The sequence below is a fragment of the Athene cunicularia genome (assembly GCF_003259725.1).
Source record: "Athene cunicularia isolate RWA chromosome 10 unlocalized genomic scaffold, athCun1 chr10_part1, whole genome shotgun sequence".
In the NCBI taxonomy this organism is placed as follows: domain Eukaryota; kingdom Metazoa; phylum Chordata; class Aves; order Strigiformes; family Strigidae; genus Athene; species Athene cunicularia.
The window spans coordinates 10,137,556-10,164,463 of NW_020799112.1; the positions used below are offsets into that span (position 1 = coordinate 10,137,556).

Below are 26,908 nucleotides of genomic sequence, written 5' to 3' on the forward strand. Positions count from 1 at the left end.
TGTTCACAAATTAGGAATCTGTAGTTGTAACATGGAATAATACAGAGATGTGCCAACTTCAGCATTTTTTATATTTCTGGAAATTGAAAACTAATTGCCTATCACAAATGTTCATCAGCAAGTTTCTAAGTAAATATTAAAGTTTTAACGCTAAAGAAGCTTCCTGCTTCACTCACTCCGATTGTAAAATAGCTGGGAGGGATGGACTCTCCCTTCATATGCTGTTGAGTTAGGGAATTGTAAAATTAAGGTGCTTTTTTTAGCCCAATTTCATAAGACATGCATGTCCAGATGCAATTTTAACTTCTCATTTACATTTGCAATTCAATATATGTAGGAACCTCCAAAAATGAAGTCTTCCTTGAGAATTAACTTAGAGTAGTATAAAGTAATAAAAATTGATTGCAGCACCTTCTCGGTTGTTTTCTGAATAGTTATAAATAAATAACTGCTGTAATGGGTATCAGTGTCTTCTAGAAGTTTTCCTCTTCCCTCCTTTACATTTCGTTACAACAATTGGCTTCACAATGACTCATTGCCTTCGTTAGGAGCGGGAAGACATCCCTCATTATTCATTACTAAAGGAAGGACTTCGCTGCTGCAAAGAACAGCCATGGCATTCTAATTCAGCTACCTTTCAAGAGAAAGGAGTCAATGTCATTCTTCCCCAAACTTTGCCAAAAGAGACAAGAAATAATGCTGTTTAATTGTCTCCATTTATAAATAGTCCATTCACAATGAGAGAATTGTATTTTTAATAATGCAGTCAGGAGGAAAGATACACATTCTTCTACATTTGTGTCTGAATTTAATTTCTGGGAGCTCATGCTGAGACTCTCAAAACTATCAATGATTATATATATGTGTGTGTATAAATATGAAATACATTTATTTATTTACAATTTATTGTATGACTTTTTAATTACAGAGTACTGCAGATGTATTACATAAATGCACACACAAAGCATTCACCGTAAGTAATCCAAGGATGTATTTGATTACAAAGGAAGTAGGCAAGACTGTACTAAAATAATCGTTTTTCTTGATTTTACTAATACAAATGTTCCTTGTCTTTTTTTCCATTCCTTTCTTTTTCCAGATTTATTTACTTAGATATTAAGGGATTGAGCTTGTATTATGTTTTTACTGTATTTTAATGTGTGTTTTATTAAGCTCTACAGCATGGACCATGATTCTTTATAAATAAAGCTATAATCATGTATTACTAAGAAACCCCATTTCAAACTGTACTTTTGCCAGACTTGGTTAAGATTTTCTAGGAAGGGACATTATAATTGTGTGATTAATCTTCAGAAAAGGGAAATTTTGGCTCTGCAGTATTTCTTACTGTATTAAATTCAGAGATTTATAAAACCAACTTGAAACTGCACTGTAAGTGTGTTTATAATGACTTTTAGCTGATTTAATAATCCTCAAAGTTTGGTGACTGTACAGATCACAGCTTCACAAATACAGTCCATTACCTGTGGCATCCAGATGAAGTTATCAGAGGTGGAGGAAATTACTTGGGATTGTATTTCTCCTTAGTGATGCACTAATCCGACCTCTGGCTGAGGCTGGGTCTCTCAGAGCCCTTGTCTGCATTTATCCCATTATGCAGTGGGGGCATGTGCATGGATGATAAAGAACATCTTCATGTTGAAAGTCTAGCTAAGGTACGTGTATACCATCAAATCTTGGTGGCGCAGTTGTAAGGCACCTGGTGTGGTAACGTTGTTAGGAAAATTTTCAAGCCAGTCTGTGATTCGTTTTTGCTGTTGTTATCAGTACCTACAGTGTGCTATGGCTAATGCCACTCCCTGCAGCTGGCAGTGCTTAATGTCACTCTTAGTTCATGATCCTGCAAACCTTTTTCAACCTAAGGAGCCCTTGATCGTGCAAGTAGCTCTGCTAATTGCAGGTATTTTTACTGTCTTAGCCCAGCAGAGTAAGAGCCTCTCGGACAAGTAATGGTGTGCAGGATCAAATCCTTAGATTACATTTACATGCGGCAAGCCATGGAACAGGTTGTTTTAAAAAGTCACCAGTTGAAACAAAACCAGTTGAAACAATGCCAGAAGCCTCACGTTAAGCTTTCTGGCTGTGTGCTTCTTTCTTTCCATGTTTCCAAGCTTTGCTTTTCATAATAATAAATATCAAACAACAACCCTGAAAATTACTGGGATCTAGATTGGCAGGTCTCAGTCTCCATATAACATGCAAAAGATCAGCCTGTGCCCACATATGGCTTCTTGCTAGATCGGAACTTGGTTCATTAACACCGAACTCGGAGAGCTCTGGGGGGATGTGAGGTATGTGCATAATAACCCAGAGCACAGCACTTTAAGCCAGGAGGTGAACAACATACAGCATAGGACTGAATTTACGTATGTTCAGGAATCCAAATACTGGACAAGTTTTGCAGAACCCTGATTTTTCTTTTTTTTGGTCTTTCAGTTCACCACAGTTAAGTAATCAGGCTTCAATCAACTGCATCTTTCCAGACCAGTTATTTGAGATATTTTGTGACTTCAAAGCAATTCCTGACCTTCATCTCTCAGATGACATGCAGAGTTTCTTTAATGGTGCTAAGGACTGAACAGGAGCCCAGTAACACCTACAGAATTCACCTCTTTGGCATTTTCCTAATTTTCACTTTATTAAGCAGATAAAAGCATAGCTATTTCCTTTCCAGGCTCCCTTGTTTGCTTTGTGATGTACTGTGAGGTATCAGTCCAGCCAAACATTTCTTTGATCAACAAGCAGAGTAAGCTGTGTGAAACCTAACGTGTGCCTTTGCATCTTTAGGAATCCACTGTGACAATATATGCACCCAGGGCCGCTGGGGACCAAACTGCTCCATCTCCTGTAACTGTGAGAACGGGGGATCCTGCTCCCCAGAGGATGGCACCTGCGACTGTGCACCAGGATACAGAGGACCCTTGTGCCAGAGAAGTAAGAGATTTTCCATAGATGTGGTGGCAGAAGCGAAGCAGGTAGAAATGCCCATTTATGACACCAGACAGACAGAGCCACAGGTTTCTGAGCTGCTCTATCTCATGACTTCCTAAGGGCAAAGGCTAGCCTAAAAAATGATTCTTGATCAAAAAGTCAAGACTCTACTGCATTGAGTCATGCCTTGCGTTTCTTCTTCTGGCCTTCCACAACACCTGGAGGTCACAGGTGACCTGAGAGAAGGAGCAGCACCTTTACATACCAAACGTGGCAGGATCTGGGCAAAACTAGATTTGCAGTTAAGTCCTGGTGAGCTGTAGGTTATCTACTAAACAGTCAGCTATGGCCCATCTCATAATGACAAGTGGATGAGCGCTGGCTATCAAAATAACAAGACAATGTTTTCTCATATGCCAGAAGAAGAAACACAGCAGCCTGAAATAGCTCCTGTCTGATGTTCTGCTGCTACATATTAAAATGTGCCGAGCAGATAAAAATCCTCGCATTTGCTTTATCTGGGAAGCTGCATTTGCCCCTTAGGGACCCTTACTCACTGATGCAAACTACGCGCAACCATCTTACTGTGTAAACAAGACACGGATTTGGTTTTCTTTTCTGCAGCAGCTCTTGTTCTTCCTTTAAGACATTCTGCATGCCCAGTTCATATATCCCCTTTGATTTCACCAGTTATACTTGACACTAGAACACACTCATCTCTAAAAATAATTTGTAGCTGACAATTTTTATTTAAAACCATTATAACGATGACCTCTAGCACTGCAATAGTTAATGGCCTATAAGCATTTCCATTATAAACCCCAATTTCCAGGTGCTTCAGCATATCTATATAGCTGTAAAACCTCTCTCCAAGGCTAAAACGTGGTGCTCAGAGCTTCAGGGAATTGGGGAAGAAATTGTTTTACAAATTTGAAACCCTAAGAGTGCAAAATTTCCAGAAGTTAATAGTTTCTGACCTTTCTGAGATGAAAAAAAAAAAAACCAGCTTCGTTTTATCAGCTGATGGCATGTAGGCTACAAGAGGCAGACCATGTCCTCAGTTTGCAACTCCAGTAATCAGGCTGCTCCCTGAGGATGTTTGCTAAGGACTTAATGGGGAGAAATTTTCCTCCCCACTGGGGTGAAAACAGAGGGGTCCTGTGGATACTTCTGCTATTGCCTCGTGTCGCTGAAAGGCTTCTCTGTGAATACACAGCCAGGGAGTTCAGCTTGCTTCCACTTCTGTGGGAATTCAGGCTCAAGACTACCTTCTGTAGAGAACCCCTCTGTAGGTGAAGGTAGCTTTAGCTTGCTGAGTTTACTCTCAGAATAATTCCCATTTTTCTCTTAGAAATTCATTGAGAAACAGAATTTAGCCTGCAAAGAGCAGTACTGAAGATGACACTCAGTCAGCTGCTTCTGTCTGTGTAATCAGGATTACGAGACACTGGGATAGTTTACTGCTCTTAGGCCTGCAGAAATGTCTCCGGGAATGATCCAGGCTCTTTTATAGCTAGTGCATCATCAACAAACCTGTCAGCTAAGTTCCACCAGTAGCGTGAGAACCTGACACCCTCTGTGAACATACAGACCAAGAGAAAAATTCTCATTCGATGAAAAAATAGAACAGACATGATATAGTAACCACTAAGCCAGAACTATATAACAGAGAATCACAGTAGTAACAATAAAAACATATAAAGTAATTTTTACAGTTACTTACTGCAATTTAACATTTCTTTGTGCTTATCTATTACAGTGAATGTTTGGACAGTGGGTGGTATTTCATTCTACATGTGCTTAGAAATGACAATGCGCATTTGTAAGAGATACTGAGCCATAATCTTGGCACTATACTTTATGTACAAATTCTGTAATAATTTCAATCCAGGTTTTAAGCACATTAAGCACACGGTTCATGACAAGCTATCTGGTGTGATTACAGATGCAAATTAGGTGATTTTGTATGCGGTTACCATAATTGCCATTTTTAGATCCTGTTCATCACTGATGGATGCTGCTCCTGCAATGGCATGTATAAACTGACTCTCAAATGAACACAAGTATTGCACCTAATATGTTTAGAAATCAGCTTTTGACATAGTTGTTTAGACATAAAATGTTGAGAGTTCCCTAGCACACCTTCTCTGATTTCTTAGCTTAAGTTCCAAAGGAAATGCCATTCTGAGTTTCTGTTGTTCGTACATGTCTTCCTGCCTATCTTAAAACCTTAGAATATGTGTTATTAACCATATCTGCCAGTAGGCTGTGAGGTCTTGAACATCTTAAACTCCCATGTTTTGTAAGAGCTTAGCTGGGGCAGGCTAGAGAGAGACTCCAGTTAGTGTCTTAAAAGAGAGAGGCTGCTGAGAAAGCTCTGCTGTATATAGCCAAGGACTTACGTGAGGTAGGATGGCGTGAATGCTTGAACACAGGAGCAGTTTGATTACTCAGAGCGCTCCTTTTGTTAGTCATGGAATAATCCAACACGCTTCGTAATTTCAGGTGTTCACATAATTGTGGTTTTATAAATTAAGAAATTTTGGTTGGGATTAAGACAAAGAATTCTCAAAAGCTCTCAGCAATGAGAAATCTCCTGAAAACCTGTGACGGCTTATTTTGTTTGGTCCTCAGTTTGTCCCCCTGGCTTTTATGGACACCACTGCAGCCAGCCATGCCCTCAGTGTGTGCACAGCAGCGGGCCTTGTCACCACGTGTCGGGACACTGCGACTGCTTGCCTGGATTCTCTGGTGCTCTCTGCAACCAAGGTACTGAGCCCACGACTTCCAAATGCCACCTCCTTTCCTAAGCTTCTGTGTCTGTGACTTTGCAGCAAGACCTATCACAAGGTTCCTGCCTTTTCCCCTTGTTTCAGCAGTTTAGATCACAAGCAATCCTTTACTTCAGAGGGAAAATGCAAATAGGTACTTAGTCACCCTTTTGTAAATATGATGTGCTCCTGCTTTCATAAATAAAACAGGTCTGCTGCTCTGTATTGAAATGAATATGGAATGAGACACCTGCTGTAAATATATCAGCCATCCAATGGTTTCATTTTCCTTTCTGCTAAGCCTATCATATCCTAAATGCTGAAGGCACCTTCATGCACTCTTTTTCAGCAGGGAGGGTAGATAGTAGTTCAGGTAAGGGCCAGCTCAGGTGCACAAGCCCAAACACCCAGTTAATGCATGGAACATTATTTAGACTGTCTGGGACCTGACTGGGAGTAGCTAAAATCATGCACATCAAACACAAGTGGAAGAGACAGGAAAATTTGCAGTGAGGCAGTGTGAGTTAATTTTCACAGGTGAAGAGTAGCTTCAACTCCCCCTAATGTCCATCACCTTTCTGTACCTTTGAAAGTTAGTCCACTTTTAACCACAGGTTTCATTTTCAGTTTTATGCTAAAAATGGTTGCAGAAGCATTACAGTACCCTGCAGAGTCTTAGTTACTACATACTACTGTGGGTATCTTCTATATACAGATTTAAAAGAGATTATTCATAATGGGTACTGCCCTTGTGAAGTCACCACCCCTGTAAAAATTGAACTGACACTTTTTAATGACCTGTTTTTCAGTAAGTTAGAAATTGCAGACAGCACTTATGCAAAATCATTAAACATAGATTAAGTATAACCATGTTTCCTTTTTCCTGTGCTATATAGTCAACTAAACATTATACCAATTAATTTATTAAAATGAGCATATTTCAGTGAATTTGTCCATTTTATGTGAAAAGTTAGCCAGATTTCAAAGCGTAAGCAGGGCTAATTATCCTCTTAAGAAAACTATTTTATTTTTGCTCAGATGTTCAGCACTTCTGGTTTTACTTTGAAATGTTGATCTATCCAGCAAATTAATTTTAAAATATTCATGTCCTAATTAAAATCAATTTGTGTTGCAGTTTGTCATAATGAGTTAGCATGTAACTTTATTTTGTAGAAAGAAAAATGCTAATTAATGTTTTGCATTAGAAAAACGTGAAATGAAGATCTTGCTTTTGAATTTTCATCTCCTTGTGCCGTCTCTGTTCTGGCAGCAGGAACATTCTTCCATCAGCAGCATGTGCATGTGAGGAGCTGCGTAACCTCCAGAACTGCACAGGTTGACACGGTTGTGCTAAGGATTCTGCGCAGCAAGCAACTGAGAGCTGTTTTATCAATATCTTTCTCAATCATGTAGCAAGATGGATTGATAATAACTTGTTATTGCTGCTAGAACACACCTGACATCCCACAGGGCCTTTTGGAGTCCCACTTCAGGGTCTTTATAGCTAATTAACATCACTATCTGCAGTGTACAATCAGATTGCTCCCGAAGAAAGCAGCACTAGTCTGTTCTTTACAGCTTTGTTTAAAAAATTGAGACATTTGAAAAAGTGCTTGAGTTTGGATCTCACATCTTTGCAAGAGAGTCGCTGTGTCAATCCACAACCAGGTTTACTTAAATTAATGCGAACAACCATTTTGGCATGGTTGGTTTTATAATCCTTCTGTGTTGACATTCTAGAGGGCATCATACTATTTCACTGAGACAAGAGGTGCTCACACAGTAGGAATCCCTTTGCTAGCTCTTACTGTGTGGAACTGAAGCATTTCATTTATAAAGTATGACCTGTTGCCTTTGTCAGCAGCAGTGTTTGGATCACAGATCTCTCTCTGATTCATTAGTATTCCATGTTGCAGTGCAAATCAACTCATATTTTAATAAGTCTTTTGAGAACTATTTTTTTGCACGTATAAAAAATCCAGCTTTCATTTAAATGATGTTATCTATCTCCATCTTAAAGATGCAATAAAAATACTACATTGAATTGCTCTATACAGAGCATTGGAACTGAATAATGGTGTAACATGTATGAGAACCTAGGCTGACAGATCATTTTAGTTTTTGCTCTTTCTGTGATATGAGAGCCTTTCTTTCCTTCTCTCTCTTTCTCTTTGTGTCTGTGTATTGTTCTTTTTATTGGGTCTGTATACTGTGTTTAGTTTTATCTCTTTTCAGTTAGAGAACTGTTCTGTTTAGCACATAATTTGAAAGCCAAAACCAACTTTATCCACTCCTACAGATAAGTCCGTAGTGTATAGAAATGCATGCAGAAAACAATAGTATGCACATTCTTAGGCTTCTGCCATAGTAAGAGTGCATGATGGCACATTATATAAAAGCAAATGAATTGCAGCTCGGGATTTCAATCTGTGGCTGATTCATAGTCAGGATAGATTGAGGTCACCTGCAGAGACTACATATGAGAAAGTGAGAGTGGCTGAAGTTGTAAAACAGTTGCATAATTCAGGGAAGTGCCTTAATCACTTTTTTGACATCACTATTATTTACCAGGATGCAAGTCCAGTTCCATTTGTTACATTCTTTGCAAAGATGGACCGTATGTTTTATCTTGTTTTGAAAATACATCTGTTTTTGTCAGGGAACACAGCCAATAAGAGCACAGAAATTAAACATTTCATTCATTACTGAGCAGAGCTTTCCATCAACTTTAACATTAAAGATTTCCAATAATTTAGTGGGAGGTTGAAGATCTACGTGTCTATTAGTTTTATGTCACTGTGTTTAAGCTGTTATAAGATGACTCTGGAAAAAAATTAAGAGTTTCTTTGCTTCCAACTTCAGGAGTAAACTAGGTAGACAAACAGGAATAGACAGTGAATTTGTTAGGATGCAGCACACCTTTTTAACAGCTCTCAGTCAAACATATATATAATCCTTGGAAACCACATTTGCAACTGTCACGGTTTAACCCTAGCTGGCAACTAAGCTGCTCGCTCACTTCCCCCCGGTGGGATGGGGGAGAGAATTGGAAGGGTGAAAGTGAGAAAACTCGTGGGTTGAGATAAAGACAGTTTAATAAGTAAAGCAAAAGCTGCGTATGCAAACAAACCAAAACAATGAACTCATTCACCACTTCCCATCAGCAGACAGGTGCTCAGCCATCTCCAGGACAGCAGGGCTCCACGACACGGAACATCGATTTGGGAAGGCAAACGTTATCCCTCTGAATGTCTGCCCCCTTCCTCCTTCTTCCCCCAGCTCTATCTGCTGAGCATGACACCATATGGTCTGGGATATACCTGGGGTCAGTTGGGGTCAGCTGTCCTGGCCGTGTCCCCCCCAACTCCTTGTGCACCCCTGGCCACTTGCTGGTGGGTGGGATGAGAGGCAGGGAAGGCCTTGGCTCTGTGTAACACTGCTCAGCAGTAACAAAAACATCCCTGTAGCATCAACCCTGTTCTCAACACAAATCTGAAATATAGCCTCATACTAGCTACTGTGAAGAAAATTAACTCTGTTCCAGCCAAACCAGTGCATCACCAATTTGTACAGTCTACAGCAAGGGCTACTGGAAAGGAATAGGTGGATAGATGCCAAAAGACAAACAGGATACTTCAGCAATTGGATATGTGCTTTATTTTGTGGGAGCAGTCTTCTGCCAGACTTATATGATAAAAATACTTATGGAAGTGGCAGTCTTGATCCTGGTTTACTCTCCACATGCATGATTTGAATCTGTGAGATTCTGGGAGCCTGCATCCCACCAACATTGCTGAAAGCTGACCTTTAGCAAAGCCTAGTGTATTTAGGAGCAAAGGCACCTTCCCCTTGCAGCGCTGTTTGATCCAGAAGGACTCAGGACAGTGATGAGGTAGATACTCCAGCGTACCCAATATTGCAGCACCACATGGTGCATGATGCATTTTGTAGTGCTAGTGGGATAGCAGGGGAAAGGACTACAGCTCTTTCAGACTCTTCTTGCAAGCTTCTCTGCCGTCAGGCATTTCATGGGCACTGGCCGCCCAGTACAATACCCATGGCTAGTACGTCAGGGCAGCCTGGTGGTCAGGTGTGTGGCTTGTGGTCCATTATCACTGTCAGTATCAGCTGTACAATACAAGGGGGTTAGGTTCTAGTGGCAGATCTGAAAGTAAGAGTCCCTTTTGCTCTTCATCTTCTTGAGACTTCATCACTAGGCTGGTATTTAGTGTAAAATGTTCCTTTTGTACTTGTATTGTTCTTATTGCTGAGGTTGTAATCCTCTGAGCCAGAACCCAATTTCAGTGTTTGCACCAAGGGACCTCCTTGGCCAAGTCCCCAGATCCATCCCTCCCAGCCACTTATATGCGTTTGACACCAGTCTTTGAACTCTCCTCAACTTTAGTGTTCTCTTCCTCTCCCAATAACCCCTTTCTCTATTCTGTATCTCCTCTATTCATCCTTTCATAGTGCCCTTCAATAATTGTAATCTTCTAACTATATTAGATTCATTTTCCAGCAAAGAATGGATTTTGAGACCCTTTTTTTCCTGTTGTTTTTATGCCTGGTATGTAAGCAAACAAACTGAACTTGAATACTTTCTGCCTTTTCCTTCTTTCCAGAAGAACCTTGCCCATTTGGCTTCAGCAAAGAAAAATGTTGTAATTACTTTTATCTCTAATTGCTAAATGTTAAGTCCTGTGACTTCCTTATATTCATTATGAAGTCCTTTCAGTAAACTGCCTTATATTTTCACAGTCTGTCCCAGTGGAAAATACGGGAAGAACTGTGCCGAGGTCTGTCAGTGCACCGAGAACGGGACGTGCAATCCTATTGATGGATCGTGTCAGTGTTTTCCAGGATGGATAGGGACAGACTGCTCTCAGAGTAAGCAAAGTGTTATTTTTCCACCTCTGCTTTAAAATAACATATTTTCCTGTTTAGTGTTTTCCGAAAGTTAAAGACAGATTCTGGGGAAGTCCCTGAAGAATTACAGCATTATAAGGTATAAAGTAGACCTACTCTCTTTATACCTTATTTCTTTTAATTATTCTAAGTTAGCTTTGGCTTGAATTAGTTTCTGCATTTGGAATTTGCAGAAGCCGTTACTAGCTTCTATTACAGGAAAGGAAGGTCACAAGCTCATATCAAAAAAGAAAGCTCCATGCTCCCTTTTAATTTCTAGCTGGATTCCCTTTTATTTATTTTTTGAAATAATTTTCTTTCGGCTATTGCATTAGAAATTATTAACCAGTAAAAGTTTTCATGTAGCAAGCCCCCAGAACTGAGAAATTAGGCAGCTGAAATATTTCTATTAAATGTAATTTAATTGTAAAAGTCAATGTGGGCTTGGAGGGATGGAGGATTTCTTCTTGAAAATTGCCCAGGTAGAAGATTGGCATTTGCTGATCCCAAAGTGTCATTTCCTGAGAGCATCCCTTAATTGAAGATAGATCACAGAGGGAAGTAATATCCTATCATTCAGAAATGTTACTTCATATTCAGGATACAACTAGCATATTAGACAGCATTCCAGAGTAAAATATATTAAACTTCAAGTGATAAAGTAGGAATCGGATAAAAACAGACGGCTGTAATTTTGCTTTTATTGTGTGTCTTCCACAGGCAGAATATTGCTGTCACTCAGAAATAGTAAAAAAAAAAAAAAAAGAAAAATAGACAGAAGGCTCCACAGATTCCTCATTATATTTAGCCATGTAATTGGGAAATGACTGTTAGTTTATGTTAACCTTGAAAAAGATGCTTTTTTCTTACAGATAGAGGCAGGCCAGTTCAGCAGCAACAATTTCCAGTTTAGCAGGCAGAAGGACCTGGCGATAGCTACTTTGTATTTTGGATGAACAAAGTGGGAACCTGACTGTTTTCTCAGTTACCTTCTTGTAAAGAAGGTGTAAATCTCCCAACGTGAACCTGGCCTCACACCGGGCTCCTGTCGGCACCTGGCCTCGCATACCCGAGTCCGGTACTGAGCTATTTTGGTCAGACCTCCCTCCGCACCAGTTAACCTGGAATGACCGAGAGACTGAGCTACAAAGGAGATAATTTTAGCTCCAACTCCAGAGCCAGTTCTGGAGACGCCATCAGACCCTGCAGCTCTGGCTTACAAAGGCATTGTAAAAGTATCTCTGGTTGCTCATAGCACAAATACTTTAGGCCAAATCCCGTTCAGCTTTACATTGTGTGAGTTCAGTGACCTTTTGTTTGATTTACATCATGGCAGGGCTTTTTTGCTATTTATTCTGGCTTTAGAGATGTCTGTCATATGCCAGAAAATTGCATTTATCATCAGAATTGGAGCCAATGGCATACATGGAAATAGGCACAATTTCTGTACTTTCAGGTTTCCTGGGAACCATGCCTTATTAATTCATGTCTTTAATAGGAAGCAATGGAAAATGCTTTTTAAAGCAAAAATATAGTTGTTATATTGAAGGGTTATCATAATTTTGGATCTTTTAGTCTGGCACTAATAACTGTAACTTACTGCATTCATATTTGGAGGGAGGCTTAAAATAACTTTTGAAAATGTATTAATATTGTACCTGTTGAAATATATAATAGACCTGGAGATTTTAATTTCATATTAGCCCCATCAACAAAAGAAATCTGATTTTGTGGATGGGAACTCATACTGTAAGAAGTTTTCTTTACATTTTTACGTAATTTGAGTAGCACTCTGTGCTTCAAATGAATGTGGTAATTTTAGTAGTTGATTGCATAAAAAAGTAAACCATGAATAGCTGTGCTTTATTATGCAAGAAATCCGGAATATCAAAAAGAAAATTAAATTACCTCCATATCTTAAAGCCCTGTCTAAATTGTCTTCACAGATAATGCCAGTAAGGCAGGGAGAGTGGCTAGAGCACTTAGAGTAATGTAGTGTCGAGCATCGCCGTTTCAGTGGTTCTCAGTGCGCATATGTAGCAAATCCCTGATCCTGCCACCTGACCTACACAGGAGAGAAACTCCTTGGGCCAGGGCTTGGGAGCCTCGGGGAGGTTGCAGGTTGGCACCCAGGTTTGCAGAGCAATCCTTGGCTTGGAAGAACCGGTCACTGTCAGGGAGTTGCTGCGGCGATGCCAAGCTCTGCAATGCGAAGTTCTGCCTTTGCTGGTGTCTCACAGGTTTTCCCTTTATTGTTGCTCCTCCGCAGCCCTAACGCGGTATCATTGCTTTTCTTGTCAGCTGACAAATCTCTTTTATTTTCATAGCTTGTCCCACTGGTTTTTGGGGCCCTGATTGCTTTCATTCATGCAACTGCCACAACGGAGCAATGTGCAGCCCTTACGATGGAGAATGTAGATGTACTCAAGGTTGGACGGGGCTCTACTGCACTCAGCGTAAGCCTTTCAGAGACTGTTGTGCCAGGGAATCTGTCAAAGTATGTGCTGCTACCTCGTGTCTCTTCCAAGTATTGCAGTCTTCCCTGTTAAACCACCTGCTTCTTACTTGTGATAACTTCACACCACCCTGAAGAAAAGAGCCCTGGAGCTTTTCAAGGTTTTTTATGCCTTTGGCATTTGATAAAGGATGGATTGATCATTTAGATTATTGATTCATTGTCAGAATTGGCACAGTCTATGTCCCTACTTGTTAAAGCTCCAGTGTATGTGGTCTGATTTAGGAAAATGTTTGAGATTCCTCTTCCTACTAGTACCACATTATCAGCACTGTACAAAAGAGATCAAATTCTGGTGAGCATTTTAAGAAGGCTCTTTCACTTGCAAGTAATGGATTGATCTCTGGCCTTTTAGAGAATTTCTGTTTTGCCATCTTTACTTGTTGAAAATGTAGTTTGTATAGATGGGTCAAGTTTTTGTTCTTCTGAAACACTTAAGAGGCAATTCTGATATGAAAAATGCTACTTCAAGAAAATTGGCTGTCGTAGTATCTCTGCATTTAGATGATCAAATGAATGTTATTAAATATACAGAGGCTGAAAATCCATAGATTTATAGACCTACATATTTTGTGCTGATAACACATCTGAGTTTGTGCTTCAGCTTATTTCTTAGTCTTTCCTTACTCTGATTCCTGAAAGGTTGCCCAGCTGCTTTTTATGGAAAAAACTGTGCCAATGTTTGTCAGTGTCAGAACGGAGCGGACTGTGACCACATCACCGGCCAGTGCACGTGCAGGACTGGATTTACAGGCAAACAATGTGAGCAAAGTAAGTAGCAACATGACTTCATTTTTCTATTTCTCCAGCGGGGGTGTATTTCAGAATTCTTTGCACAAACAGGCTCTTAAATAAGGTGTTGATGTCAGCAAGACAGTAACCCCAGGCACCTTATATAACCCATAGGGAGAAGAAGACATCTCTGGAATCTGGACAGTCTGTTTAAACATAAAGAAATATAGTGAATCCTCTGCAAATTAGGCATTTCCATTCCCAGCCTGAAGTTAGATGAGATAAAAAGCAAGTCAGTGTGCTCAGTGCTGACTGGATCTAGCCTTCCTGAACAACTTGTACCTAATGAACAGAAAAACACAGGCTGCATCATGCCTTGCTGATGTTGTTGCAAGCAGCAGCCTTAGGTTTCCCTGGGCATGAAGGAAGACAAAAGAGTTAAAAGAAAGAAGTCCTGCACTCTGCCTTCCAAGGAATATAGGGGCTTTCTTGCAGAGGTTATGTTATAGATGTGGACTAAATAAAGATTTATCTTTACAATGGAAACAGATTAATGAAAAAAGGTTGCTTGCTGGTTTTGGAAGGGTCTGTGTTTAACTTGAGTAGTGAGTAAGTGTTTAACAGTGAACTTCAATTACGTTGCAAGGGTCCTGGCATATCTTACTATAATCATTGTCAATGTTTTGCTGGCATATTTAGCACGCTGTGCCAAATGACTTCTTTTAAGAATAAAGAATTAGGGTAGTAGGAACTGTATGTGCTGTAGTTGAATAATTACTTGTTTGTCCAGTAGAGTAAATCAAAAGAAAATTCTCACACACTTACTTGGATTCTAAATGCAGGGTGAAATCTGTCTCTCCTTACCAAGACATTAATTCTACAGGGTTTTGTTCCTTTTTTTGGCAGTAAGGTAATACAGCTACATTCCTGCTAGATTTGCACGTGAAAGCTTCTTAACTGTATTTTACTACATGGATCTTTATGAAAGTATTTGTCCATACAGTTAAATTCATTGACATCTTTGCTTTTTGCACATACTTGCATTCAGCAAAGCATGTATCTCAGGACCAAATTTGCATGCTAGTGTGAGGAGTGCATATGGCACAGCTGTAACTCTGTGTGGCCAACTTACTGTGGATTTGTATACACCCTTACTGCAACCATAAATGAAATGGGAAACTAAAACGTTCCATAGCAGAACTGCCTCATAGCAGATTTTATACAAGAAACTATACTTATACTTTGACCTCTGTACGAAGCCTGAGGCTTTCTTTTCTATCCAAATTACAAATGTATTTATTTATTTGTTTTTCTACTATTTAATATAAAAATATTTCTTCGTTAAGACTCCTTCCTTCTCAAAATCCTGCTGAATGGGCAGTCACATCTCATTGCAGATGAAATGCCTAAATGCAGACATCATTTCTGTGGTACAGCCCAAAAATTTAGGCCTTATTCATTTTAATTAGGCTACAGGTTAATAGCAGAATGAGCATTAATTGTAATAATTTTACTTTTCCCTGTTTGAGGCCCTGCAGATGAAAGAAAGAGATACAACTATAATACACACTGCAAGTCATTATACAGATGCTGGCTACTGTTCATTACTGAGTATTAAATTCTGACTACTAGAAGTTACTTAGAGACTGACATTGGCAGTGACACACAAGAAGTCAGATCTTAAAACAAACTATGTATATTCTAAAGAGTCATAGCAAATGTGCGTGTGTTCAGCAATGCATCTTTTCCATAGAAATAAGTAGGATGTGACAGAAGTTGTTTCTTTTAATACTTACTATACTCAAGAAGTATAGTAAGCTACCTACAGATGTAATAGCCCATCACGGTAATTGTACGAATAAATTTCTTAGCTGGACATTCAGTCGTTTTGTCTTTAATAGAAATACAAAGGCAAGATAGAAGTTCCTCTATATTAGGAATCCTAATACAGAAGCAGAGCAAATCAAACCATTCAGATGCTCAATTCCGTAATTCCACCTACATCTTCTAGCACTAATAGGGATAAGTATGAAAGCATGCGGGATTTGTTTGGTAAAAGTCTATTATGTTCATATAAAGGAACATTAAAACTTTTCTTTGTAACTACCCCCATGAAAAACAAAGATGCAGGGTTGGTGGAGAATGCTATGTTCTTCCAGGATGTTGTCTATGGCTTCTGAGCTCACGCCCTCTTAAATTCTACACCCTTGTAATATATATCAGGCCTTTTAAAGTCTCTGTGCGTATTATTGTTTCAGTCTTGTGAAGTCTTGTATGACTTTTGCAAAAAGTTATGGCTTAGTAAGTAATACCCTAAATTGTATATGAAATACATTTATCTCCTGCTTTAAAATAATAATAATCTAACACTAGGGCTTTATCCTAGAGACACTGAAACTAGGGAGACATTTCTACTGAATTTTCCATAGCAAGTGTTTCACCCATTCCCCCCAAAATTAGAATTCTTCCCAATCTTTTTCTTTGTCTTCCCAGAGTGCTCACCGGGAACATTTGGTTATGGTTGCAAACAACTATGTGAATGCATGAATAATGCTACATGTGACCATGTCACAGGTACTTGCTACTGCAGTCCAGGCTTTAAAGGAATCCGATGTGATCAAGGTACAGTGAAATTCTCCCTGTAAAATATCTGTCTATGTCTCTCTTTCTTTCCCCCTCTCTGATGATGTACTTGCTTTAAAAAAATAGTATTTCAGAAATGAAATGCATGATTCAATTTACAGTGTGCTATGAATTACTTTTAACAGCGGCTCTTATGATGGAAGAATTAAACCCCTATACTAAAATTAGCCCTGCTCTTGGATCAGAGAGGCACTCAGTGGGAGCAATCATTGGAATTATTATCCTCCTTCTAATTATTATGGTCTTGCTGGCACTGTTTGTGTGGTATCGACGGAAACAGAAGGAGAAGGGCCATGACATGCCAAGTGTATCTTATACTCCAGCCATGAGGATGACTAATACAGATTACTCACTTTCTGGTAAGGGTCTTTTTATGTTAATCAAATATAGACTCATATTCCTGTATGTTGGGGAAATACAAGCTTCTGTGATGTATAACATGTTACTGAGCCTCAAAAATAATGACACTTCTGTTCTTCACCTGAATATCATAATCTTTTAACACTTAATAACAGGGACAGGAAAGCATATATAACTTAAAACTCATTTAAGCTGCTTTATCTGTGAAAGATTTTTTAACACGATACAGGATATACCTAGGCAAGAAATATTCTGCATGGAATACATCAGCTCTGTTTTTTTAAATCAGCTGCGTTCTATAGCAGTGCAGAGTTTTCCCTTTGTCAAACATTCAGGAGACTTTTTTTGCTTAAGGAACGGGATTGACTGGGTCAATCATAAGGTTTTATTTTTGTCTATGTTGCAGTTTGTGATTTGAGGTGTCCTGTTCACTGTCACTTTCTTCTGTGTGCAGACCAATCCCCGTTGTTGAGACAGCTAGTGTGAGTTTTCTGCATAGGAGCTGATGAAAGCAGGCGAGAGGAAGAGGAAGGCTCTTTAAGATCAAAAAAAGTCATTTTGAGATCACATTTCTTGCTTCTTTTTATTTTCTGCTACTGCTATGGAGGACAGCTTTTGTTGACAGATTGGCTAAACTTTGGAGGATGTGATCTCCTTTTTGAAGCCATCATTCTTCTTCATTCCTCTATGGCCAGTATCAGAGAGGATGCCAGACAGCAGATGGCTTTACTTCCTTCTTGTTTCCTCCAAGCTGTCCCTAGTGGGGATCGTCTTGGGGTTTGCTGCCCCCTGACTGCACTTCACTTCTTTATTTCCCTTTACATGGCTGACACTGTAAGTCCAAGTAAATACAAGCTCCTGAAACATGCAGAGGTTGGCCTAGCAGCTCTGCTTTCCCGGTTCTGCATTGATTTTTTTTTTACTGCTTTTTAGTCTAAATGCACGAGGCCCAGCCACTTGTTGCTGGCTCTGACTTGGCTTCTGTGCCATCTTGGGGTGGAATGGCTGGAAGCTTCTGGACTTTCCTGCCCAGGATGCACCTGGAAGCAGCCTCTCCCACCAAGCCAACAATATTACTGCCTGGCTACAGCTGGGGCTTAACCAAGGAGTTTCTCTCATGGTGCTGTGGCTCCAGCCCTCATGTCAGGGGCATGGTATCCTGCGATGGCATATCACACGTCAGGGGCTGTCTGCTGAACACCACTGACTAAACTCATATTTAGACCACTCAAGCCTATACTAGAGCATTCTGATAGATACAAGATGGGGGGAAAAAAATCAGCCTTGGACCTCCTCCCATTGCCTCTTATTTTTGAATTTTAGCTGTGCAGGCTCTTGCTTAAGCTGCCCATTTGGGTAAGAAATGTATGAAACTGTTGCCAGAGAGGGCTCATCTGATCCTTGGCTAGTTGCCAGCACAATTTGGCCTGAAATTTGTCATTTCAACATCATTTGAAGAGCCAGACCATGAACATGCAAAAGACAACTGTGGCACATCTCAGCAGCAGCGAGGCTCCGAGTTCCAAGAGAGCAGATCACAGCCGCTGGCATAGAAAAACGTTCTGAACTTTTCAGCAATCCATTTCTTTCATATTGGCACTTTATCCATTCATTTACAAAGCTTGCTACACCTCATTTATTTGTGTATTTTTCTACTTAATGTATGTGTAACCCAGCATGCTTAAGAGACACAACTTACAGATTTCAATATAAGGAGAGGAATATTGCTGAGGTTGGGAGTTCCTGACTGGAGTGATTGAGCTTCTCCTTTCAGACAAGGAAACAAAATTCTCTCAGTTGTTTTTCCTCCATATTTTACCATGACTGGAGACTTTCCAATCGACCTGATGGTATCACAGTCTGACACTGCAAGAATTCCAGAAAAAGGCTAACACCGAGAAAGGATACTCTTCATCCTTTGAAGTTGACATAGACAGAAGCCATTATGTTTGAAGATGTTGGTAGCCCAGGACTGTCCTTGCAGGTTATGTCTTTTCAGGCATTGCATCTCCCTTTGCAATGTTCTTCACATTCATTTCAGGCACAGCCACCTATCCCAGAGCTCCTGATGCCACATGATACTTAAGGAGTTGAGGGAAAAAAGTATTTTAGGGATGCCTGAATTCCTGGATACATCATAAATATCTGAGGGATCACATCCTTCAGCTGCATTGAATGTGGGATCTCTTCTGGTCCTTTGGCAATGACAATGAATTTAATTCTTGGCTTTTTGGCATTGCTGCTCTGTGTCAGTTTGTAAAAAACCTGAAGTACCAGGTCCTTGCAACCCCAAACTGCACCAGGTCAGTGGTGGTGTATGGGCTTCTCTGGAATGAAATTGGATAATGTTTCCTTCCTGTTCATCTCAGTCAGCAATGGAGATGCAGAGACTGGGCGTTTATTCTTTCTTCTTTCTTTCTTTCTTTGTGCAGTCCTTGTAGCAATATAAATTTTATCATCCAGGAAGCTGCAGCTGAGTGGGGTCAGCCATCTCTTTCTGGAGGTCACAAGAACAATTTTCTTCCTGCCTCCCCCTTGAAAAACTCTGCTATCTGAGCTTGCAGAAGAAGACTAAGAAGTTAAAAATCACATTGCTTCATCTTCATCTCAGAATTGTCTGCACATATCAGCACTGTTTCAAGTTTTGGGTTTTGTTTTAGAAGAACATTTACAAATTCTAGACAAGGGCTTCTGAAAGCTCCCTGCCAAATTCTGACTGTCCTCAAATACATTCTCCTACTGAAACTTTCTACCCATCAGTAACCTTTCCAACTTTGGCCTTCCCAATGCTGTTTTCAGCCTTTCACTTCCATAGAGCAGAAAGACAGCAAAAGGTGGTGACGGGCATCTTCCCCAGCAGAAAGTGGGGACCTGAATACTGGGGTAAGATCACAGATAAGAAATAAAGACTCATGGCGTGGCTGCATGGCAAGAACAACACGTGTGTATGAGTGCATGTGTGCCTTTGTGCACTGCAGAGGCTGCTGGAGGACAGTTGCAGTGTTACATAGAGGTAACAGGGATTTCAGCCTTCCCCTGGAGTTTTGTATGTGGATTAAGGGCAGAATACTATGTGGATACACTTGTCCAATTAATATAATCCCATGTAAACCCATGGACTTCAGCAGGAATTCCACCTGAACAGTGACTGCGATATCCAGCCCTGTATGGGTTGTAACATTATGGCTAAACTGAATCACCACTGTTGTCATTTTGTTTGTTTCCTCCTGCTAGGATAGTCTGCTTGTTGTTTCTGAATTGAGTCACATATGCAGATTCCTAGCTCCTGGAGGCAGTAATTTCTTCCAGCACATTCATTTATTTCTGGAGGATGTTTTTGGTCTTTACGTCTTCAGCTGATAATCCATGCATATGTGTGAGGGAGATTATAAGGAAGGGGAAGCCCCTGGGCAGCCCTTAGACTCTTCTGCATTTGTGGATGAAGGATGTGGCAGCAAAATACACACTCTGCCCATCAGCCAGAGGGAAAGAAAACCACCTGTGCTGGGAGAGCATAATGACAGCACATGGATTTGAGAGCAGACTTTCCCAAATAAGCCTGAAATCAAAATAGTGCTCCCCAGTATGAGAATGGTACATTGCATCCAACAGAAGATTTTAAAGTGCAGGTTAATTCAAGGAGATGGGGACAGAAGTGAAAACTATGCAGCTGGAGAGCAGCAGAGGTTTCAGGACTTTTACAAAGTTGTGGTTATGGGCTAGAAGTGGTGTTTGAGGTCTGAAACTTTCTGCTGTGGGTGACTCCTATGCTGAAAGCCAAACCTAAGCAATGCTTGATATGAATAGAGCATCATGGATCCTGCAGCCTAGACAAGGTGTTTACAGAAGTGATCTGCAGATGATGTGTAGTAGGAGGTGGCAGAGTGAACCCTCCTGCTTGGAGTCTTCAGCCCCCCCACTGACACCCTGTATGGGTGGAGAAGATCTACGCAAAAAGAAGAAAACAGCTCCATTTTGCAGCTTGAGATATCTGGGTCTGTGTTTACTGCAGAGTGCTTACTTATTCCCTTTTTTCATGGTTGGCCTTGTGCCCAGTTTCCACACTACACTGTCCTGCTGCCGCTGAGGATGGGACCAGTGCTCTGTGCCTCAGCCCTGGCTCGGGGCAGAAGCTCAGTCTTTCAAGTGATAGAGGTTCTGGCCTTCATCCAGACTTCATGGGTCTCCCACTGGAGCACAGCATCAGGCTTGAGGGGTGCACAGCAGGACTCTGCCATCATGGATCCCTTCACAGCACTGATCTCCCCATATTAACATTAACATAATCTTTGGGGTTTCTTGTTTTGTTTTAATTTAAATCATTCCCTCTCTTTTAGGCATTAGTCCTTGCTTACTGTTCACAGAAGAATAAAATTTCCATCTTTGGGAAGAAAGGGGTTTTTGTGGGGGGTTTTTGGGTTATTTTTTGTAACTGGGATAGCATTAGATTTGAATTTGATGTATTTCCAGCCAGCAGTTATAAGAGCTTCATGAATAAATGTGTAGAAAATGGACTGTGCTATCAAGGTAAATCAGCCTGGGTAGGTACTTAACTATCAACCAAATGGAACCGTGTAGAAGAAGTAATTCTGAGTATATGGTGCTGCATGCAATGAAGGAAGAAAAGATTTTTGGTGATGCAGACTTGTGTACGAGCTCAGGTTCATTAATTCAGCACTGTGCTAATAGTAGGGCAGTCTGGTAGACTTTTCCTTCAGCTCATTTCGGGTGCACAAAACAAGCTACGGCCAGATAAGCTGGGTGTGAACTTGTAATGTGTCAGCTGGCTCACAATAACCGTGGTATGTGCCCTCTTATCTTGCAGCAAGGCAGTGGACTGTGCCTCTTTTCCTTTGAGCTGGTCCTTCTTGCCTGCAGCTGAGCGAGGGCATGACAGATAAGGGAAGGGGGAAGGCAGAGCTGAGAGCTGGTGTGACTCAGCCATCAACACTCACCTACAAAGCAGAAAGACATGGTTTCAAGTGTCTATATTTAACTGGGACCGCAGGTTGTGAGGAGGGTGGATGAGCTCCGCTCCCCTGGTGAGCCGCCAATCCCTCATTAGCAGGTTCAAGGCTGTGTGTGAGCAGCTGTGTTTGTGATGGGCATATACTGAGCGTGGTGTTTGGGTTCCAGCTTCAGTTCTCATTTGCAGACCCCAAGGGGTATCTGTTTCTTGTTAATTCTATTGCAAATATCACAGAGTTATAGTTAGGGCAGATGGCAAAATCCTGGCAGCCGGGCTCTGTGCTGGGCAGTGGCTAGCTGAAAGAAGTTAAATGCAAAGCCTTTAGTTGGGAAATCACATCCTGATCTGAGATACTTTGTTAGCAACAACCTTGGAAAATAGCTAGAACTAAAAGGCTCTGCACTTACTACAAAATAGAGCTGACCTCAAAAATTGCTCTGCATGTTTCAGCATAAAACAAATGCTCGGTCAGATATGCATGTGCATGTGCCGTTTCTCCGCTCAGCTGCGTGCCCCGGCACTTATGTAATAGACACCCTGCAGATAAAACCACTTATCTGAAACAGGATATTTTGCAGTAAATTAAGCTAAATCTTGATCTCCACAAGATGTCAGCAAAGCAAAGTGCATGTTCTTAGGAATGCAGAGGGCAAGGAGAGGCGATGGTGACCCTCTCGCAGACAGTGCCAGCCAGGTCGGAGTCCTTCCCCACCCATCTGCTGCCAGCCCGCATTACAGACCTCTGGTGATGGGCACGGACCCCGGCACTTCACTACCCTTTCCCTGTGAAGATGTTTCCTATAACCTTTCTGCCTACAATTTAAGCCCATGGTTTATTAAAACCCATTTGTTTACTTCTTACAGGGCTTGGCTGTTTGAATGATGCTGCTTCAGTTTAAATTTTTCAGCCTTCTGATGGTACTTTGAAATATTTATCAATTTGTTATTAAGCTGGAACTAGATTGGGATTGATGTTTTCATTAGAACTGCCGGTATAAATATGATTCCTTTCTTGGTAAATTATTTTGTTTGGTAAGTGTTCCTAAATTAAAGTGAGGAAACAGTTAAAATGTCTCTAAGCATAACAATGTAACTGCCCGAGTTTGCTTTCAGTGCTGCAGCTTTCTTTTTTTCTAAGCCTTTACACAAAAAGCTGTGTAGAATGTTTTAGACTCCCTCATATGGTTATAGCACTTTGGTTTCTAACATTAACTACCTTTTTTTGTAACAAAAAAGTTTTCATTGTTTCATAACTGCAAGGGTTGTTTTCATCAGTAGTTCTTACATGAGTTTAGTTTCTTCCCTCACCTGCAAAGCAGCTGGACTGTCAGGAATTACTTTTCTAAGATCTTCAAAAAGATAACACTGTATTAATTAAATATTTGCTTTTTAATCTTATATTTAATGCTAATAGTCAAGAGCTTCACACCGTGATAATACAGGATAGATTTCATCTGCAGATGTTTTATAACATCCAATACTCTCACAAAGTTTTGTGATCTAGATTGTCTCTAGCATGCTTTCAGTTTCTTAAGAATCATTATGGCTTCCAAAGTATTTTGTGATGACTTGTTTTCTTCCCAGATGTATCTCAAGGTAGCGGCAGTGTACATTGTTTTTCCAATCCAAGCTACCACACTCTCTCATGTGGTGTGACTTCACGCTTCTTTACCAGTAATCTGGATGGAAACAGCTCCAGTAAGGTAGATGTTATCCCACCCCACTGTAGCAATGTTCTTATCAGTTCAAGGAAATCAACCAAAGCAATGCCTGTTGGATCCTGTTGTCTGCCAGCATTATTTAACTATCCAGTGTCGCAGTTCCTGACATCGTAGCTCTAGCAGACACAGAAAGGTCTGCTTTTCCCCCTGTGTATCTTCATAATCTCTGTGCATGGGGACTGGAGCTCCAGCACATGCCTGTCTGGGTCAATAAGACTTAGTGTCTTAGCAACTATAAGGTATGTTTGCTTCTCAGAAAAGAAAAATAACGAGGTAATTGTAATTACCATTAATACAACAAAAGTAAATCAATGAAGCATTAAGACAGTAATCTACCTTTGCTATGTCATTGTTTCCCAGATCAGTAGACACACAGATTTCCTGCTGACACAGGCAAGAGGGTAGATGCAAGAAGGTATCTCGGGTGCTGCTGAGCACTGTTCTTGTCCAGGGCACTCTGAGAGCTGGGCTGTTACTTAGGGCTCTCCAGCAGAGCTATTCAGACTGTATTGCTTCAACATCCAGGAGTACCTTACTTTATCACATGTTGCTGTTGCTTCCCCAGGACCATTCATGGACAACACTATTACTCAATTCACCACTTTAGCAGTAGATTTAGATAGGGTAAATTGTAAGACAGCTCTTCCTTTAGAGCCTTAATAAGCCAAGGTAGGGCAAAGGGTATGGAGAAGAGGAAAACAGAAATGCAATTGATATCATCAAGGTTGTCAGCTTTAAAAATGATGGTACTTGCAGGCTGCGTCCCCTTAATCCAAATGTAGCTCTGCTAACTGGAAAGCCATGAGAACAAGATTAATGCAAAAAGACACTATTGTATGAGACAGGGTATGCAAAAATATTTCTGCATGTGCTCCTGTAAGTCATTTCTTGGTTATTAAAAGAAAATCTCATTAAAATGTAATAAAAGGGCTGGCTCCAGAGATTTCTCAGAGGAAAGTTTAGACAGATGTGTAAATATGTTTTCCAGTGTAGATGGTCCCCTTGCTTCATGCATTTTTGCTCCCCAAATTGAAAATGCAAACGCTCATAATGTCAAATTTAGGATGAACACCATGAGTGTGGGTCTGGACCACTGATCCTGTTGCAGTAATTTAAATGAATGCAGAAAAGGTCAAAGTAAGCAGCTATCCTGGCTTCCCAGCCTGAAGTGCCATCTTGTCACCAAACTACTTCAAATATTAAGCTGTCAAAAAGGTTTAAAACCCAAGTGATGCATTTGGACTAGCCCAGAAGCTGCTCACTTTGTCCTAGTACTATCAGTAGTTGGTCAGCAGTTGCCCTGATATTCAAAAAAGAAAAAACAGTGGACCTGGTATTTTCAGGACACTTATCAAAATATATGTCCTGATATTTCCTTTAGATCTCCCACCATCTTTCTTATTCATGAGAATGCTTTGCAGTGCTGAATAGCTGAGGATGGCCAAAAATATGCTTCTTCTGTCTATGCAGTTCTCCAGCCAAGTAAGACAAAAGAGCATATAAAGCCCCTAATGGCTGCCTTAACGAGTTTCATTTCCAAATCGGTTTGTCTGGTGCCATTCCCACTTTCTGCAGGGAAATGTGCACAAGTTGTACTTGGAGGATTCATTTCTTTATAGTGCCAGCTGGGGTCACAAAGGAACCAGCACAGATGCAAAATGAAAAAAATGGCAGAGGAATCTCTGAACTGCTGAGCCAGAGCCCTGCATGTATTATCCTCCCTGTGCTCAAAGGAGATCATGCCTTGAGGCGATGGACTGGAGCCACTCCTCTGTCACTTCTTTCAGAGAGACAGCTTGGGCAAAGGTACAAAGACAGGGCAAGGGGGAGACGCAACCCAGCTCCAGTCTGAGAAGGCTTGCTCTCTCGTATGCTCCCCCTGCCCCTCTTTCCTCTCTTTCTGTGTCTTATTTTACCTTTTCTCTCCTCTTCCTCTGGTGTTCTCTCCACTCTATTATCTTTTCTGGGTTTTTCTCGTGTCCGTTTTCGTGTTCTTGTTTCCCACCCAACTATACACATATTATTTCTATTTTCCTTCCTGCTGTCTCTGCTTTCCTCTCCCAGGCCTGTACCGGCTCAGCAAGGGTCCTTCTGGCCGCAGCTGTCCTGTGCTGTTGGCTGCATTTCCTGACCCTGCTGCTGTCAGTGTACACGGTGGGCACTTCCCTAGGAAAGCAAGGGGGGCAAGGATGCCTGACAGCAGAAGCTAAAAGGTCCAGCATATCACCAAGGATCACGGTTTGTGAGACAGGTCTGTCCTCACAGGAAGGGAGCAGTGCCAAGCCTCCCCGCATCTCTTCTAGGACCAGGGGAAGGTATCTCACCTCCTCGCTTCCCCTCTGCAAGACAGACATTTGGCCACTGCTCAGGACCCTACGCATGTCCTGGAGGTAAAAACTTTGAAGTTGCTGAGAGACAAGCACCAGTGGAGGCATTAAAATCCTCATGGTGTGTATAGGACTGGTTAGATGTGCTAGTGGAGCGCTCAGACTGGAGCACATGCAGGCAAAAGCAAGTGGGAGGGTAAGGGGGAGTGTATGAGAAAAGACTAAAAAAAGGCTTGGCTTCTTTTATCTAGCAAAATGAATGCTGAGAGGGAGTATGATTGCCATCTATAAATACGATGAGGTAAACACTAGGAGGGAGAAGAGCTATTTAAGTTAGATGACAGAGATGGCACAAGAACAAATGAGGATGAACTGGCCATGAATGCATCGAAGCTGGAAATTAAATTTCTAACATCAGATCAGTGAGATTTTGGAATAGCTTCCCAGTAAGACTAATGGGACAAAGAAATCTGATTACTGTTAAAGTGGAGCTTGATCAGCTATGCAAGTGTTCATGTGCCTGGGCATTTGCAGTAAAAGGTGGCTGGACTCAGGGACCGAGTGATCAAAGCCCTTCCAGTCCTGTGTCCCTAAACCCTGCTCCAGCTGCCAGCAGGAGTTTGGAGGGCTGAGCCTTGTTTCTGTGCAAGATCCAGGAGGATGGCTCTGCATCTCGGGGGTTAAGGAGCAGGCAGAGGCTCCTGCATCTCAATCCAAGTTTGTAACTACCAGCACCTTGCTACAAGTAAATGCCCTTCCCACTGGAGCGAGCTTGTGGGTGAAATGCTGGCCCCACTGAAGGCAATAGACATTTTACTACCCGTTTAAGTGACCTTTGCTTATTAGCTCCTACAGGTAGGTTTGGCCTTTATTCTTATGACATGTGCAGAAGCAAATAATAACGATGCTGCAAGTTATCAAGAAGTATCACACATGAACTCAAGTGAAGTTGTGTCATAGAATTACTGCAATAAATTTTTCCAAAGCAGATAAGAAGAGATACACGCTTACCT

General features: G+C 41.0%; 1 protein-coding gene across 9 annotated transcripts in view; it reads left to right on the top strand.

The window, feature by feature from the left end:
* MEGF11 (multiple EGF like domains 11) overlaps nucleotides 1–26,908 on the top strand; it is a 292,920-nt gene that overhangs the window by 244,691 nt on the left and 21,321 nt on the right. For 5 of the 9 annotated variants that reach the window (XM_026856302.1, XM_026856304.1, XM_026856306.1 and 2 more), the window contains 8 exons: nucleotides 2,809–2,955; nucleotides 5,587–5,721; nucleotides 10,482–10,610; nucleotides 12,956–13,084; nucleotides 13,786–13,914; nucleotides 16,369–16,497; nucleotides 16,644–16,877; nucleotides 23,432–23,550. In XM_026856302.1, the coding sequence (XP_026712103.1) occupies nucleotides 2,809–2,955; nucleotides 5,587–5,721; nucleotides 10,482–10,610; nucleotides 12,956–13,084; nucleotides 13,786–13,914; nucleotides 16,369–16,497; nucleotides 16,644–16,877; nucleotides 23,432–23,550 (1,151 nt within the window). The remainder of the gene's footprint in view (nucleotides 1–2,808; nucleotides 2,956–5,586; nucleotides 5,722–10,481; nucleotides 10,611–12,955; nucleotides 13,085–13,785; nucleotides 13,915–16,368; nucleotides 16,498–16,643; nucleotides 16,878–23,431; nucleotides 23,551–26,908) is intronic. The other 4 variants (XM_026856305.1, XM_026856308.1, XM_026856309.1 and 1 more) reach the window with 1 other exon arrangement.